Source organism: Pinus tabuliformis, chromosome 1_2 (genome assembly GCF_031772625.1).
Source record: "Pinus tabuliformis cultivar Carrire ecotype Pingquan chromosome 1_2, CPIR1, whole genome shotgun sequence".
In the NCBI taxonomy this organism is placed as follows: Eukaryota; Viridiplantae; Streptophyta; class Pinopsida; order Pinales; family Pinaceae; genus Pinus; species Pinus tabuliformis.
Window position 1 is genome coordinate 563,585,912 of NC_142298.1, and position 18,233 is coordinate 563,604,144.

Below are 18,233 nucleotides of genomic sequence, written 5' to 3' on the forward strand. Positions count from 1 at the left end.
ATTGAACAGTGTTGCAGTTGAGTTTTCTCCATCATCTCACCTTGTATCTGACAGGGAGGGAAATGATGGTCATCTACAAGCTTCAAAGCCGCATCAAGCGAGCCTGAGCCACAACTTGCCACACCAATTTCAGAGTTGTAGCCAGAAACAAAGATGCCCCTAAACATGCCTTCACTTGGTAATCTAGGACACTTCCCCTAGCAGAAGACATCAGCTTCCTGTCGGTTTTGGAAGAATTCCAGAATAGAGTTGAGGACACTTCTTCTAGCAGAAGACTTCATCTTCTTGCCAGATTTGGAAGAGTTCTAGGAATTGCATTAAGCATTCCAGAGTTGTTGGTCATCCTTAAACCATCACAAGTTGAGACTTGCCTTTTTAGGTTGAAGTTCTCCCTTTTATGCGGGTGAGACCTCCCTTTCATGGTTGAAGGTTTCCCTCTTCAAAACAATAGGATCACTTCCTCTAGCAGAAGACTTCAGCTTCTTGCCAGTTTTGGAAGAGTTCCGGGAACTGCACTAAGCGTTGCAGTGTTGTTGGTCATCCTTAAACCACCGCCCTTTATACCAACATTTCAGAGAGCACATTCAGCCTAGTGCTGCCATGCATTTTTGCACATTTTGTATTATAACTCTCTTCTTGAACTCTTACATAACCCTTCGGATTAAGGGGGGGAATGTTGGACACCTCATCCTCAATGGGTTAGTGTGGAAGCCGAATAGACAAAAGGAGTTCAAGAGACCTTGGGATGTGGAACCCAACGGTCAAGCTATGTACTATAAATGTATATCTCTTGTTAATAAAAAATGTACTCTCATGTTTTATCCTTCAGATTCTCTTGCTGCCCATGTGTGTTTAATAGCTAAATTGTGGAAGCCACCTTGATGTTTAAATAAAGCGAGGTCAAGCCTAATTGATGAGAAATGCTCCATAGTTCACCAAGTTTTGAGAATGAAATAACAAGCATGATTGTGTAGAGAAACTTCATTGGAGCTAATGACATTAGAATTGGATACCACCTTAGGAAGTCATAAACATTGAGTGCAAATCTCAAAAAGTAGTACTTTATGATGAACAATTAACTTTACTAATTTAACAAATGCAATAATCTTAAGTGGACTAATCAAACTTATAAAAGATTGGCCATAATAAATAATTCTAATGAAAAACGAGTAATCCCATATGATTAAACTAATAAATAGTTTACAATATCAATCTGATTTAAATCATAATAAATGACTATTATTAAATAATGATACAATGAAATCATTAAACAATCAAGGTACAAACAAAAAAAGAAAAACAAACAAACTGTTATAGACCAACTAAAGGAATAAACAAAAACACCTTTGTAAACCAACTACAAAAAATATATTTTTATTAACAATTACATTTTCAATACTAAAAACTAACCAAACATTATAAATCATAAATTGTTTCATTAACTATCTATTTTTATTATGCATCCAATCATAAAAACAGTTTATTAAACACCTAATGATTGGCTTTTATGGACATTGATATTTCATTTCAATATTCCATTCACATTGTCCATGGGTGGTAGCATAAGTAGTGAAAAACATGTTGGCAAGCCCTTGTGTATCCAAGTGATCGGAAGTTCAATCCCCAAACATATCTCACCAGCTTAACTTTATATATATATATATATAGACACACACATGAGTACATTGTAAACCAATTTACTAAAAAAATAAAAACAAAAAACAAAAAATAAAAAACCAATTTAACAAAAATTATTATACATTAGATATGAAAACAAATTAAACATTATAAATCAATTATCACTCCATTAGCTATTTCTTTCCATAAGACATCCAACCATTGGCTTTTCAAACATTAATAAATCATTTCATCCACGTCTCCATTTATGATCTTCATTAAGTCTCTCACATTCAATAATAAACAGGATTACACAGTACATTGATAGATATACATGCATAGATCTGTGGGACAATGAGTTATCTGTTTGGAGCTGTACATTTAGAAATATATCAGTGTTCCATTCTCTTGGAAAACACAACAAACTTTTATAAACTAATTGATGGAATAAAAACAAACTTTGTAACCTAATTACAAGAAATATTGTATCATTGACATTTACATCTTCAATACTAAAACCAAACAAAACATTATAAATCAATAATGGTTCCATTAACAAAAACATTTCAATAAGCGTCCAACCATTAGTTTTTATGGGCATTGATATTTCATCAGTGTTCTATCCACACCATAATATTTCTTTTCATTATTTCATTTACTATCCACACCATAATATTTCTTTTCATTATTTCATTCACATCTCTTCGAGAGTACATTGTAAACCAATTAATAAAAGCAAAACAAAATTTGTAAACCAATTTAACAAAAATATTCTGTCATTCTAAGTTACATCTTCAATACTAAAAACAAACCAAACATTATAAACTAACAATTGCTCCATTAACAAAAGAATTCCAATAAACATGCAACCATTAGTTTTTACTAATGAGCATTGATATTTCATTAGTATTCCATCGGCACCATCATATCTCTTTTCAATATTTCATTCGCATCTTTTCAACTATTAGTTTTTATGAGCAATGATATTTCATTAGTGTTCCATCGGCACCATAATATTTCTTTTCAATATTTCATTCACATCTTTTCAAAAATACAGTGTAAACCAATTAATAAAAAACAAAACAAACTTTGTAAACCAATTTAACGAGAATAATTATTTCATCGAGTGTTACACCTTCCCTATAAAAACAAATTAAACATTACAGGCCAATTATCGCTCAACAAATTAACCATTATAAACCAATTATCGATCCATGAGCTATCTCGTTTCATGAGAATTCCAATCATTGGCTTTTGTGAACATTAATATTTCATTTCAGTGTTTCATTCACATTTTTGAAGGTTTCATTCACGACTTCATCTATGATTCTTCATTAAAGTCTCCCACATTCAATAACAAACAAAATTACACATATTACGGTGATAGATGTATGCTTATAGATGCAATACGACGAAATACACGTAAATGGCAATACCTGCAAACTCGGACGAAACTAAATCCACAGAGAAAAATATAACAAATAAGGCAAACTAAACGTGCAAATATTTCTTTAACTTACCATCGTAGATAAGATTAGTAATCCCTTCACCTGTGATGAAAAGTATACTGGAAGATGCTTCAATAAACACGTAAGCACAGCTCCTAAATCAAAATGTACAGATTATTAATTAAGCTAAGAATGCGAAAAGTGCAGCAATAAATGCAGTATACGGTGACATATATACGACAATAAGCTGTGTTTGGAGCTGGATTAATGCTCATGTGTTTATTAGAACATCTTCCAATGTGTATATATGTGTGTGTGAAGGGATTACTGATCTCATCCGTGATGGCGAGTGAGTCTTTCCATGTTTTGTTTGGCTTATTCATTATATTATATCCCACTGTACACTGCATTTATTGCCGCACTGCTCCTATCTAATGTTTGCCCACTCAAGCTGCCTTAAAACGAGGGCAATTAAGTTAGAAAGAATGGGTATTTAACAACTGGAACTCCGAAGTGCTGCCAGAAATCCCACAACTATTTGTCTTCCATTTGTCTACTTCATTGAGTTTGAAGCAAAGAGCGCTAATCAATGTCTGATGTACTGGTTTCATCAAAAGTTTCAATCTTGCCGCCAAAAACTATTTGAAATTTTTGCTCACATACATTTGCAAATACAATCCTTTTGATCAGTATCGATGATGCTTGTTGCCCTCTTAATATCAAACGACCATAGCAATTATCAGCACGCCAGCGAGCACAAAGGCCCTGTTAAATGATTAAAGCACAGCATATTTTAGGAGTGATACATAAGCACATCTACTTCCAAGGCTACATAAAGTGCGCTAGGAAGCACTCCAACATTTGCACACTATAAACTTTGTGAGCAATCCACCATGCCTGTATGATATTTATTATTAACCTATTAAATGTTGAAGAGATTTCATGCTCGGCGATGAAAGCTTTTCAGTTTCTTTGTTCTGCAAACAGAGTTCCCTTATTATAATTTTCCAGATTACAAAAACTATGGCAGAAAACCGATCTAAGAGCCCGATTTTTGCATCTAGAATATACAATAAGCAGTGATGCATCTAGGTAGATACCCAAAAAGCATGAAATGCTTTGTCAATCGGGCCACATAAATCATATACAATGTATCATTGGCATTCTCTGATGTATTGCAAAACAGCTACAATGTCAAGCTCCTTTCAGAAAGGATACTTTTAATTTTTCTCATTTTCTCACGATTAGTTTACATATGATTAGGTTGACCTCGTCAGATCTACTAAAAATGATAACGGCCTGTATGTAAAGACATCTCATTTCTACAATGTCAATCGGTATATCATCAGACTTTGCCAAGCAAATGTGTGCCTGCAAACAGAATTAAAGCTAGAAGGCTGCAATAGCATGACATAATTTTGTGAGGAGCATAAAAGTTTACATATGACGATCACTGTGATCTCAATATTAACCCAAATCCAGGCCACAACGAGCCCACGGTAGCACAAAGCATACATAAGCAGCCCAAATACACAACTGCTGCTATCCACGCCTAGAATTTGACAGCAGCGCAAGGAGAATCTTCTTTCTAGGGCCCTGAACACAGCAAAGTATAAAAGATATCAAATATGGAGAAACTGAAATCATAGTATCACCGCCAAAGAAATGAGAATCTTCTTTCTAGGCCCCTGAACATAGCAGAGTATAAAAGATATAAAATATGGAGAAACTGAAATCATAGTATCACCGCCAAAGAAATGAAATTGGACGCCTCAATCTATTTCATTGATAACAATTCCACATGTAACATGCAAAACGGAACTAAAAGAAATGTCACTCAAGCATTCCAATGATTTCTGCAGGTCTGTGATAAAAGTTACAGAAATACAAGAGAAGAAATACAAATAGCAAACTGGAACTTCAACTGAAAGTATAAAATGAAGAGAAACTCCAGAAGAACAATGTAACGAATGAGAAAATTTTGACAAATAAATCAAGCATTGAAGGGAAAGATCCACTAAACTGACAATTGGGAAGGACACGACAAAAGGTATGATAAAAATTGGCCGGCAATTTGGTTGGCACAATGCTCACTATTGCCAATTTGTACCCAGCTAAATATATATATATATATATATACATATATATACATATATATATATATCAAGACGTATTTATGGGAGACATTTTGTTGATATTTCCTAAACGGTATTGCATGTTGCATACAATAATTGACACGCTTGTCATAAAATTACTACTTTACAAGAATCCATAATTTTTGTTGTATGATACTTGGAGACATGTCTTCACTATTTTGGGATGTCTCCTTCTGTCACCATCTACCAAGGGAGATGTAGACGGGTAAGCAACCTTTCAATTTAAACTCGAGAATGCTCTCAACTTTGGAGAAACTGCAAGCAGGCTTGCTTGAGATGGACAACAAGAAACCCCAGGTACTTGATGGCATCTCATGTAAATTTTATAAGCCCATCTAGTATTTTATGGGCCCAGACATGTTGGAAGTCTGTATGACAGTCATGTTGGTGCTCAATAACTCTTATAAAATGTTTCATATAGAATTTCGGCCAAAGCCTTGGCCATTCAAGTTCATTTCCTTTTCTCGCAGATAATACAACTAGAATAAACGGTTTTTAATTAAGGCATATTTTAGATAACATAATAGTCATTTGAGAAGGGATGGAATGGACCACGGGCATCGGGCCAACACAGTATGTTTATTGTGTTGGCTTTAAGAAACCCTATGACCATGTCAAATGACATCTCAAATTTTTGCCAAAGCCTTCACCATTCAAGTTCATTTCCTTTTCCCGCAGATAATCCAACTAGAACAAACTGGTGTTTAATTCAAGGAATATTTTAGATAACATAATAGACGTTTGGGAAGAGATGGAATGTGCCAGGGGCATTAGCCAAGAATGTATGTTTCTTAAGTCTACATTAGAAAACTTGTAATTATGCCAAATGGCATTTTATTCTAGCTTTGTTGCAGTCTTTGGGCTTTGGCTTCTTTTTGTCTAGCGAAAGAAAGCCTTTGGAATTAAATCTGAAAAGGTGGAGTTTTTGTTGGAATCAGTATAGGGCCCCTTTTAACATTTTCAAATATAACATGTAAACATTAAACAGTTAACAACACAATTCAACAATGCACAACATCAAAGACAGTCCACAAGAGATTTTTAGGTGGAAACCCTTACGGGAAAAAAAACCACCGAATGCTTTTAATATAAGTCTTAAATATTACATTAACATGAAGCTCCAACTTCCAAGATTCTCTAGCAACAACTGTAAGGAGGCTCCAACTCCCTAATTTATCAACTCCAATTGAAATCATGCTCTAACACCCTAATTTACCAAAGGAGGCTCAAGCTCCTAGTTTTATCACTCCAACTAAAAGGATGCTCCGAAACCTTGCATAGGTACCAACCTGCCCTAGCACTACCCTGCCACCCTAAAGTGTTCTCAAGCTCCAACCTAAAGGAGACTCCAGTCTTTGCCTTGCACCACCCTGCCGCCATGAAGATAAGATAACTGAATAAAATAAATTCCACTGAACATGTTGCTTAGCCACTTGCATTAAATTACTGCATTACATAACTACTGCTTTAACCACACCACTGCAATGCCCTTGCTTCTCTCATAATATTGTCCTGGTAATACTATTGTCAACACAACACATTATTACTATTGTCAACCAACACACATTGACATTGAACTACCTTTGCAATAATCACTTACTGGTATGTTGTTGACTTCACGTATTTGAAACACCAGCAATAAGCTCATGGATCTTCAAAGCATACCTAAGTGGTTTTGGTCATCAATCATTAGCAAAGACACTATCATACACATCTTGTTGCATCTGTCTCTGAGCCACGACCACTCGACTTCTTCCTAATTTCAATTTGGATCCAAAATAACTATATAGAACCATGTATTGAATTAAACATTCTACAATTTGATTATTTCCAAGCACCATCCAAATGACTTGCCAGATTCTGGCACTAGCCACCTACAATTGCTAAACATGCAACACAATGGCTATATGGTCGAAGAATAAAAGTGAACTGACCTATTATCCACGTAGGAATCGAAGTTGTAACCATAGGCATACATGCAAATGCATGACCAATTGCTCTATTCATTATCCCTTTTCACATGGTGCTTATAAACTATTTTTGCATGGTTGAACTGACTTTATAGGGAGGCTCGGGGCCCAATCCATGATCAATCAATACACAATATCTTAATCGTATCCATGTAACCGTATACCCACATCAACAATCTTTGACATGTCTAAATGTTGAGTATGCCAATGAATTGAAGCACCACCAGAATCACACCATTAAACTGGTGATATATGCAAAAAAGGAACGCACCCACCATACATTCTATTTGAATTGCAGAGCAACGGCTTGATTTTCAAGTGTAATAGTGTGATCTCTAGACTTTTGCCAGATCTAGATCAAACCAAAATCAAAATATTCACGAAATAGGCTTCCTCCTTCACATCTTTAATTACATGGTCGACCTGTGTGTTTATAATGACCAATCTATCAAACCATTCAATCTGTAAAAATCGATTTCAACAAGAATCGAACCCTTTACTATAGATGCCAGACAAGACCACCAAAGTTCTGTTACAAATGACGATCTCCAATAGTTGTTTGACCCCTGTTGCATTTGCCAGCAACGTCGACAAAACTAATCAACAAAATTCAATCCAAGAATACAAATCGCATCAATCATCGAACCATATTTTTCTACCTAGAAAGCCAAGGAATTGTTTGTCAAACTTCGGTCCTCATTTATGAAATAATTTCGGAATTTGGACTTGTATGATTACGCTTCTCTAGAAATCAAACTTCGTTGATGTATTAATTTGCTATGCAGTCAGGGGTTATACTTCCACCAATTCACAATCCGATAACAAACCAGAACTGTAACAATTGAATTGTTATGTAGCCCGAATGACGCTCTTAGACATCCAGTATACCTATGCATCAGAAACTAGTTTATACCACAAACATCCTTCTGGAAATCATTTTTTTAATGCCAAGAACAATCACAAAATCTTTGCACTGCCTTAGAAGAGAGACTCATAATCTCTGCATGCCTCAAATGGTAGATGATAGATTATAATCTATGCGCTGCCTCAAATGATTTTAGATTCGTTTACATGAAATAAAAATGATGTTCAGTCGATGCAATTTGAGGGCATATGTACGCCCCTTGTATACTAGAGTGAGGGGGTCCATAACTCATTTTCAATATTAAACATTCCCCTTTAATAATAAGCATTCCCCTTTTTATGCCCAATTTGGTCAACAAAATGAAATTGTCGGGACCATAATATTTCCAATTTAATTTAAAGACAAATTTGGACCAAAAGAATCATTTAAAATTGGGCACCATGACCAAACTTTGGGGCTCCAACTTTGATAAGACATATCTCCTCAACCGTGAGGAGTTACTTGACGTGCGACCTACCATTGGAATCAACACAAGGAGGAAAATCAAATGATGATGACCATGAGAGCAAAAGCATTGATCTTCCCAATCATTTTCCTCATCAAATACAGGGCTTCTTCTAGCTGTTGTTTGGGTTGACATCAATGACAACGAAATTCCAACAATCTCCCCCTTTGGCATTGATGGCAACACACTTGCTCCCCCTAAAATTGTTGCTCCGCCTTGACTCCATGCTTTTGATCTTCTTCTCTTGATTTCTCTCCCCCACCCCCTAATGAAATATCATCCTCTGTCTTTCTCCCCTCGACTTCTAGGGCTTCTTGTCCATTGGTACTTTCAATAATGCAACTCACTGACGTATATTAAAAGCGTTCAAGTTAAGACATGTTTTCTTTTCTTCGTTGCTTCAAAGAGGATGCGCTCTTACAACTAATTATGACATCAATGACAGCGTTCAACCATCTACCCTTGGCTGATCTTCTCCCTATCATGCTTGTTTAACAAGTTTCATCTGTCAATAAGTGTTACTGAACTTTACCTTTCACAATAATGACAATGAGTCCTGCTACCTGTTGTGATCAAGCCACTGAGAATCTGCCTTTCCCAAACAAATTGCCCGAATATAGAACTTCAAATTTGTAATTGTTGCTACTTAGACTCCCCTTCTTCAATATTCACAGGACTGGGAGTCTCCAAGCTAGATCGCTCAGTACGATCTATGAACCTGCTCTACAGCAGGATCATTCCAAACCCTGACATCTTCCTTTGTACCTATAGATTTATCATGGTCTTGTGACTTCAAAAATCCTAAGAGCATGATTGCTAAGATTTCTTCATTCACATGTTCTTGTTTTTGTTTTCTTCTCAAAACCTTCTTGTACCTCATATCGTAGTTTTCCTTCATGGAAGATTCCATCATGTATCTACAATCACAAGCTATATGTCCATAGTTATGGCATTTGAAGCATTCTATATGATCCCTGAAAGATGAAGCAACTGGCATATATTTTTTGTTAATGAAGCCATTTGGATATCTATCTTGTGATTCTGTGAACTTGCTTCTAAGGTTTTGATAATGATCTTGATAATCATCCCTGACATAAGCTTTGCAATCCCTAGCCTTATGCCCAAAGTTAGTACATGAAAAACAATAACCAGTAAACATATTGGGGTACCTAAATGAAATGGCTTTCCTTGATGTTGTTGATCTTCTTAAGACATTCTTCCTTAGAGGAGGCTTAGTCCTTTGTTGTTCCTTTTCCTTGATAACCTTAGCATAACTTCTTGGAGCAACATTTTCAATCTTCTTATGTCTTTCACCTTGCCTTTGAAAGATTTTGCTTTCAGGCTTCTCTTCAAGCTTGCTTTGTAGAGGCTTGGAACTTGTGCCTTCATTGCATGGATCTTCACTTGCTTCTTTTGGCTTCATCTTCAAGCGAGTAATTTCTTGATCATTCTCATTAATGACATGTTTCTTCCTTTCGACATCTTGCAATTGCTCCTTCTGCCATTCCTTGAGTCTGTTTATTTCATCTAGCGTTGCATCAAGTTCCTTTTGCTTTTGGCTAACTTCTGTCTCATACTTTTGACCAAATTCCTTTAATTGGCTTGTCAAGTTTTTCTCTTTATTTTTTGCTTCCTGCACTTGAAGTCTTAGGAGAGCAACTTTTTCTTCGAGTATACGATTTTCCTTCTCTGTTTTTCTAAGATCACTTGAGGCACTGATCAATTCTCTTTCCATGTCCACTATTGCTTCTTCTTCATCTACTTTATTTGAATCACTCTAAGTCACTGTGATAGGCGAACTTCATTAACGAAGTTCGAAATTCGCCGAACTTCATCCCATGATGAATTTGTTCCATTAAGTTCGGCAAAAAACTCGTCTGGATTTTGGCACTAAATTTTCAAATTGCAGTGTTACTTTCAGCCTCCAGGTTCTGATCCTCAGTAAATATAAGTGTTAAGTGTTCCTAACAGCATTAAAGGAGGGTTCAACCTAGGATATCAAATTTTATTAACAATAAATATCGGAGTGGATGACAATATTGAATTTTATTTTATATATACATTTACATTTTCAAGTTTTTAGTATGTCGAATTTTATCGCCAAAATTTTAACTGTTGAACTTTATTCAAATTTAAAAGTGGTCGAACTCGAACACGAACAAGAACCCAATGACTATGGAATCACTATCATCATCATCATCATCATCTTCATCTTGACCTGCATGCTTCTTTAGATAGAGATTTTGAAGCTTCTCCCAAAGATGTTTACCAGATGAGCGTTGACCTACATTGAATTTCACATAATCTGGCAAGCCACTTAAAATGACACTCATGGCAATTGAATTGTACCTTCTTGATTTATCGGCAAATGTAATTCCAAAAACAATAGAATGGCATACATCATATCCAAGAGCTTCCAAATACACTTCCATTATACCTTTCGAAAATTTAGTGCATGAATCATCAGAGGAATTGGACCAACATGTTTCTCTTCATCAGCAGTAATAGGTCCTAAAATTGGTGCAATACTGAAGAATTCCTTTCATCATTTGGATGTGTGCTTCCATGACTTTACCATCTCTAATCTCCTGAGTGCTCCCTTCGAGCTGTTAGGCCACAACTTGTTGAAAAATCCAAAGTGTGGCAGTTAAACGATTTCTCTTATTATGACATTATCTTATGATGTTTTTCACTATTATTATTTGTTCTTTTGAATTATCTTTTCTTATCATCAAGACTAATGCCAAGCAACAAATAGAAGAGAACACCAGATAATGGCACACTACCAGGGAAAAACCCCACTCTAGGGGAAAACCCGATCGAATTCTTCCTTCAATAGATTCAAGATGAGACGACCAAGACCCTTACAAACTAGACTAGAGACTCCCTCCATCAGTTCAACCTTGTGAGTAGCATTGCATTCTTCACTGTGATAACATAGTCCAGTAGTAGGCTTCATACTTTAGTTATGTATGAGTAGTAGTCATTTGATAACTTGGTCACATAACAAGGTTATGTCTATGTTCAACACTGTAACCAACACTGTAATATATGCTTCAGTCCAGCAATGATCAACACTATAATATACTCTTGTCCTCGGTCCTGTGATGACTGCCCTAAACTCAGATCTCAGTTCTGTAATGATCTGAGTTTTCCTTACTGCAATATACCAAGATTTCATCACTGAGATAGCATCGAACTCCATCATTGCAATCCACACCTAACTATTATAGTACCGAACTTCTATGGTATCACCGAATAGCATCTAATTGTAATAGCACATGACTGCAATAGCATTGAACTTCTATGATATCACTGAACCTGCAATCCACACCTACTTCAGAGATATCACGAATTCCTCTCTACATTTGAACGCAAATTCTCTATCTTGTCTCCACCGAAAAACTTCTCTGAAATCCGCATTTGCATCACAGAAAGATATGCCGAAATTGTCTCTAAAATTCTTGTCCGAACTTGTATTTGAGCGAAGAGCTTAGGCTTGTATATATAGTGGTTTCTTCTTGAAATACTCCGGCATGACATTCATGAACAGTTGTGTCTTCATTTAAGGTTGGACCGCCATGAGTTCTCCTGCACATAGTTGACTTGTTGATGATCTATTTGAAGCCGACAGAAGGAGACTTGATGGAGGAGTCTTTGACCAAACAATAAATTGATTTTGACTCAAATAAACAATCCTAAAGCCTACAATTGATGCTTGACCTATGACAATTGACCCAAGCATGAAACCCATGCTTTAACAAGTCAATTCAATAATAAGAATTATTTTTTCTTTTCTTTTGACAAATATATTACATTTTGACTTCAAGTACAATGAAGATTGAACCTAGTTACATTCTTAAAGATCTATCCAAGGTCTCTTAACAGTTTAGGCACCGGAATGCCATGGACTAGATTCCTGACCAAGGCAATCTATCCGAGTGGGACTAAGATGGACATAAAGCTTTCACCCTCTCTTGGTACCATCAAGCTTACTTACTAACCATCAACTCAAGGATCTAGGCATGTATCAAAGGTAAAAGCTATATGACCAACACCACCCTCCCAACTTCGGGACCTAGACATCAACACAAAGTGTCGACCAGATGTCCTCCCAAGCAATGCTTCACTCACAAAGCCTTAACACTCCTTGATCCAACAGATCAAGGACAACAAATCTCTCCCAATCAAACTGATTGGTAACTAGTGTGCTATCAAAACTTCGAGAGATTTACCTGTACAAACACAACCCAATCATTAGTACACTTTCAAATGTACATAATCAAATACAAGCCTTCGGGGTCTCCCAAACAACTAGATGTTGTTTCTCAAATTATCATAGTAGGATTATTAATCGAATCTTTGACAGAAGATTCCTCTATCATACACTTTCCTTTCCTACTTCTCATGCAGCAACATATCCTTCAAAATGCATTCTCCAATCAAAACTATGATATACCCTCCCTCTCAACTAGGGAGATTTATTCTATCCAGGCTCCCTCTTAATCTCAGGGAGAGCTGTTCTGTATGGGCTCCCTCTTAACCCAGGGAGATCAGCTTTTTCTTGTTGAAGAATCTTTCATGGCTTCCATCCTTCTTATCAAAGTCATTCATATATCATGCTTATCACATCAACTTTACTTACGATCATCTTCATTATCTTGAAGATGATGTACATGCACAACTTAGATAGCAAGTACAACCAAAACTATAGAAGCATGAAGTTAGCCATATCAAAATCTTATAATAATGGAAGCATTAGACTTTACAAACATAATCAGCAAGAGACTATATTTCAACTTCTTGCCCAAGTTTAGTTAAACGTTAAATCACATCAACAGCTCAAAATATTAAACTCATCTAGGGTTTCAATATTCTTTCAACGATATGACAAGTTCTTTCATATAGAAAACCCTAGAAACAATTCAAACAAGTAATGTGTCTAACAACTATCAGAATTCATATGTTAGACTCCTCACTAGGATTTCATACATATCCTAGATTTCATACATGAGCTTCAACAATCAAAACCGATCACAGCTTAATCAACAACATAACTAGCTTCTACTAGGGTTTGATGTACACCCTAGATTTCTCATTTACACAATCTCAACAATCACTATATAGATTCATAGATTTCAGATTGTCATATCACACATACTAGAGAATTTAACTACTACTAGGGTTTCACTGCAAAACCCTATATTTCCCAAACATCATCATCCTAGAATATCAAACTCATACAAGGGCTTAGATTAAACCCTAAGACTTATGACCAACAATAATTAGGTCAACACACATAACTACGAATTCATTATCATGCATAAGCATATCATATGTCAGAGAACATTCATTAGACATATATTGATCTAGACCAAGCTAGAGATTCAACCAATGGACACATACCTAGGGTTTCATTCTTAGGACCTTACATAACAAGGGTTTTGCTTATAGACCCAACAAAACCCTAAATATATAGGGTTCCATAACATAGCAAAACAAACCCTACTATACCAAAAAATCCAAAGGTTTGGAATCTTAGACAGCATTATCCAACCCTAACAAGTTAGGGTTATTATGATCATACCAAAACCCCAAACATGACATCATCAAAAAAACCTTCAAAAAACATTTCCCAATAATCCTAAGCAGGCTACGGTTTTCATACATCATCATTAGCATACCCTTAAGTTAGGGTTTTCCAGAGAACTTATCTAGGGTTCTAAAAGAGAAATCAAGGATGTAAGGAATCACCCTTAAACAAGAATCTTTATGATTCAAATCAGCTAGACATAATGATGTTAGTAATGTAACATAAATTTCAAAAATAGGATGAACGTACCTTTAAGAGAATTTTATAAGGTGTGTAGGCTAAGACATCCCTGGAGATGTTCCTTAACAAACCTTGTAAGGATTCCTTGAAGTGTTTTCCTTGTATTCAGCCATGATCTTTTATACTTGTAATACATACTTTCAAGCAAAATATGTGATATCAAGAACATGATTTAATTTCTTGAGTTAGATATTTTCTATGTAACCATGTTGGATGGAATCCTATGATATCGAAGATAAAGTTATTCACTCTTTCAATCAACATTAGGACTTTTGCTTGAAATCCTAGACTACTTGTAAACCCTAGAAGATAAGGATTAAGATTTTAATATGAGATTTTAGCATGTTATCTAGGGAGTACAATCTTTATCCTAGACTAGCTATAAACAAGGATTATATGAACCATGTAAGATTAGATACTTTCAAAATTTAAAAGCTTGTGTACATACGTACCTTGAGTTTAGAGATGTCACAAGTGCATTTTATTAAATTGGTACATTGGATTCGGACTATCAATTCAGATCCTCAAGGCTTGAATCTCGATAGGACAGACTTTAGATTCCTTTCATAGTCTTCAAATGTTTTAGATCTTGGATTAAACTCATAATAGAGCTCAAAATTTTAGACCAGACTTTATATATGTAATTTGGACTTCAAATTGTTCTTTGTAGCAAGTCCTTAATTGTTCCTCAATGTTTCGTTCTTCAGTCAGTCCTTGCTTCTTTGCTCTACCAGTGATATGATGCTCTTGACATATTTTAATATCATACTATAGTTCTTGAGGAAGCCTTCTTTCATTACTGTTTGTGATTGACCTATAGATGCCCGAACTCTTCTTTGTACGTTTGAACTTGTCCAGTCCTCATTCTGAAGATTATCTAAACTGTTTTCACTGTGGCATATTGGAACCCATCATTGAGACATCTGAACCTTCTCCTTCTTCAAGGTGTCTTTAATATGGTGAATAAAGACTGAACCAGCTCAATGTAATCTTAGTTCTATTAGCTCAGAAATGTCCATTTTGATTTTGATCTAACTGAGATGTTCTTCAAGACAAATGCAAACAGAGCCTTTCACTAAGAATACTTCAAAGATGTATAAGTGGTCTTAAAACTGCCTTTGACCTAGACCATATATAATATTAATAAAAAGAGGAAATTAAAAGAAAAATTGAAAAACAAATATATATAAAAAAAGGAGAAAGAATATATAATATACTAAATCAAATAAATTAAAAAAACAGAAAAACTATATAACAAAAATTTATATATATAAAATTTGCATAATAAAAAAAAGTGTCAAAACCACCTGCCACTTTCCATCAACACAGCCTTCTACCGCACACACACAAAGCCCCTGCATATGCCATCATCATGTTTGGTTGTTGTCAAGCCGCACACTCCCCTCAATTGTACATCCATCCGCCACCAATTACAGTGCAGTTGTTGATCATACAACCGCCTACATCATGCGTATGACCACTGCTATGTGGCAAACAAGGATTGTAATAGAAAACGAAAAGTCCAAACACATCGAAAAATTATGGGTTTGACAGACTACATCCAGTTTGCTTGCATAGGATTTGACTTCCACAGTCGTTCATTGGTTGTGGTATCGTTGAGTCGACGAGTCCCTGTAAAATAATCGCAAACAGGAGCCATATGAATGCCCTTTTGTTTCGATATGTTAAATCAACTAGTGAGCTACATCATTATATCCAATGTTCCACGGGGACGCGACCCCCAGGGTTGGGTGCACGCAGCCCTCGCACCCAGGACAGGGAGTCTACTGGGGGTGTGTTTCCCCATGCACCCTTTTTGGGGATTCATGGGAAGACGCAAGGGGGTGCGTTTCCCCACGCACCCTTTTTGGGGAGTCATGGGAAGACGCAAGGGGGTGTGTTCCCCTGGTGTGGGGGACGAGACTTCCCAAAAGGGGTGCATCTGGGCACCCCCCTCAAAACTTCAGTGTCTAGTATATAGTATATGGTAATATACTAGTATGTTTTGCTTTCAATTTAGATTCTAGAATGATGAATGATGAATTTAATTTTTAAATCAATGTAGATTGTAGAATGATGAATAATGAATGATATGTATCAATGTATTTGAATATTTCATTATTGAATCTCATGGTATGGATGAATAATGAGCACATCATATGAATGATGTATGTATCAAAATGAATGATGAGGATGGATCGATGTATCTCATTATTTAATTCAATTATGAATTTAAATTTTAAGTCTGAATCAAATTTCAATTTTCCATGTATTGGTATACATATTACTATTAGTCTATTTAATATTTATGCTTTCATTATTGAACAATGAATATGAACTTGAATATATATATATATATATATATATATATATATACCATAACACCCCCCTGCACCCCTGAAATTTCCCTAAAATTTGAGGGTACTCCCACACGTCCCCCTGTATGTCTCCCCGCACCAAAGTCTTGGTGGAACATTGGTTAAATCCACAAGTCATGTCCATTCAAGGAGTTTAATAAAAGATAAACTCACCTAAAAGGCAATCAATAAAAAAAAAAAGAAAATTAATATATACGTATATAGATATATTTAAAAGGAGAAAAAAAAAGTTTTAATGAAAAAAAGTAGATATATATATATATATATATATATTAAAAAAGTAAAAATAAACAAAATAAAAAGAGAGATTAAATATAAAAAGTATCTTTTGAAAATAAAACAATACCTATATCAAAAAGCATAAAGCTTAATATTACGAGTGTTGACAAGAAGACAAAATGGAGTCAATCATTGAAGAGAAAAGAATGCAGTCTATAACAGAAGAGAGGAAGATTTTCAGGAACTTCATTGAACTATGCTTCAACACTATTTAGAATTAAGGGACTCTTGCAAGAAAAGGTATCACTATTTCTATCACTCCGGCCGAAGGTAAAATTTGTAAGCCCGGAATTTTCTAACCAGTTGGTGATTCCCAAATCAAATATAATCAAAAAACTACACCTAATGGAACAAAAAACAATATGACATGAACCACTTACAATTAAACATTGGGTATTATACCTTTATATCACAATTCTTTGTTCAATCCCTGTGGAGCGATCGAGGTGACATAATTTTGGGTTCACCCTGGTAGGAATCACTACGGTTGTTCATTTTAAAAACAAAGAAAAAGTTTCTAAAATTTTCATACAAGAAGAAATAAAATAACGCTACAAGACATTACATAGAACCCAGATTCGGTAACACTAGAAGACATAAAAGATATCTCAAAAGTAGTCCTTCAAGAAAGTCAAAAGTCAATGCGAAATCTGTAGAAGGAAGTTCACAAGATTATTGCAAACTAAAATGAAGAAGTTTCTCGCCTCAAGGACCATAGTAAAAAATTAATCACTCAAATTAAGACACTTAAAAGTGATAAGAAATCATTGATAAACAAATTAGAAGAACTTATCACGAAAGAAGTATCGAAGTCTTCAAACGTAATAGTCCAAGTTGAAGAAAAAGAAATGAATATCGATCCAATCAATATCACTACTCAAGAAGATGACAAACTAGTTGAAGTAAAAACATATTCATATGTTGCAATTCAAACAATGAAAATTCCAAGTAAAGATTTTGTAACCAACTCAACAACATCAGAACTTGAAGTAAATCAGGAAATTACCACACGCATGATAAAGGAAACTCAAATCACAAGAACCGCTTATTGACATCCAAATCACAAGAGCAAACATCTCAATCATTTGTGTATCTATATCACTTAGAATAGAAACAACAATCTTATCATTCGAAGAAAATTGATGTCTACACAATCCAGTGTTTATGATAACAAATTATCCT

General features: G+C 35.2%; 1 protein-coding gene across 1 annotated transcript in view; it reads right to left on the minus strand.

Moving 5' to 3' along the window:
- Positions 1–4,205: 4,205 nt before the first annotated feature.
- Positions 4,206–18,233, minus strand: part of LOC149206853 (uncharacterized) — a 157,527-nt gene continuing 143,499 nt past the window's right edge. The window contains exon 8 of the mRNA XM_089395604.1: positions 4,206–4,661. Within this exon, the coding sequence (XP_089251730.1) occupies positions 4,608–4,661 (54 nt within the window). The 3' untranslated portion in view covers positions 4,206–4,607. The remainder of the gene's footprint in view (positions 4,662–18,233) is intronic.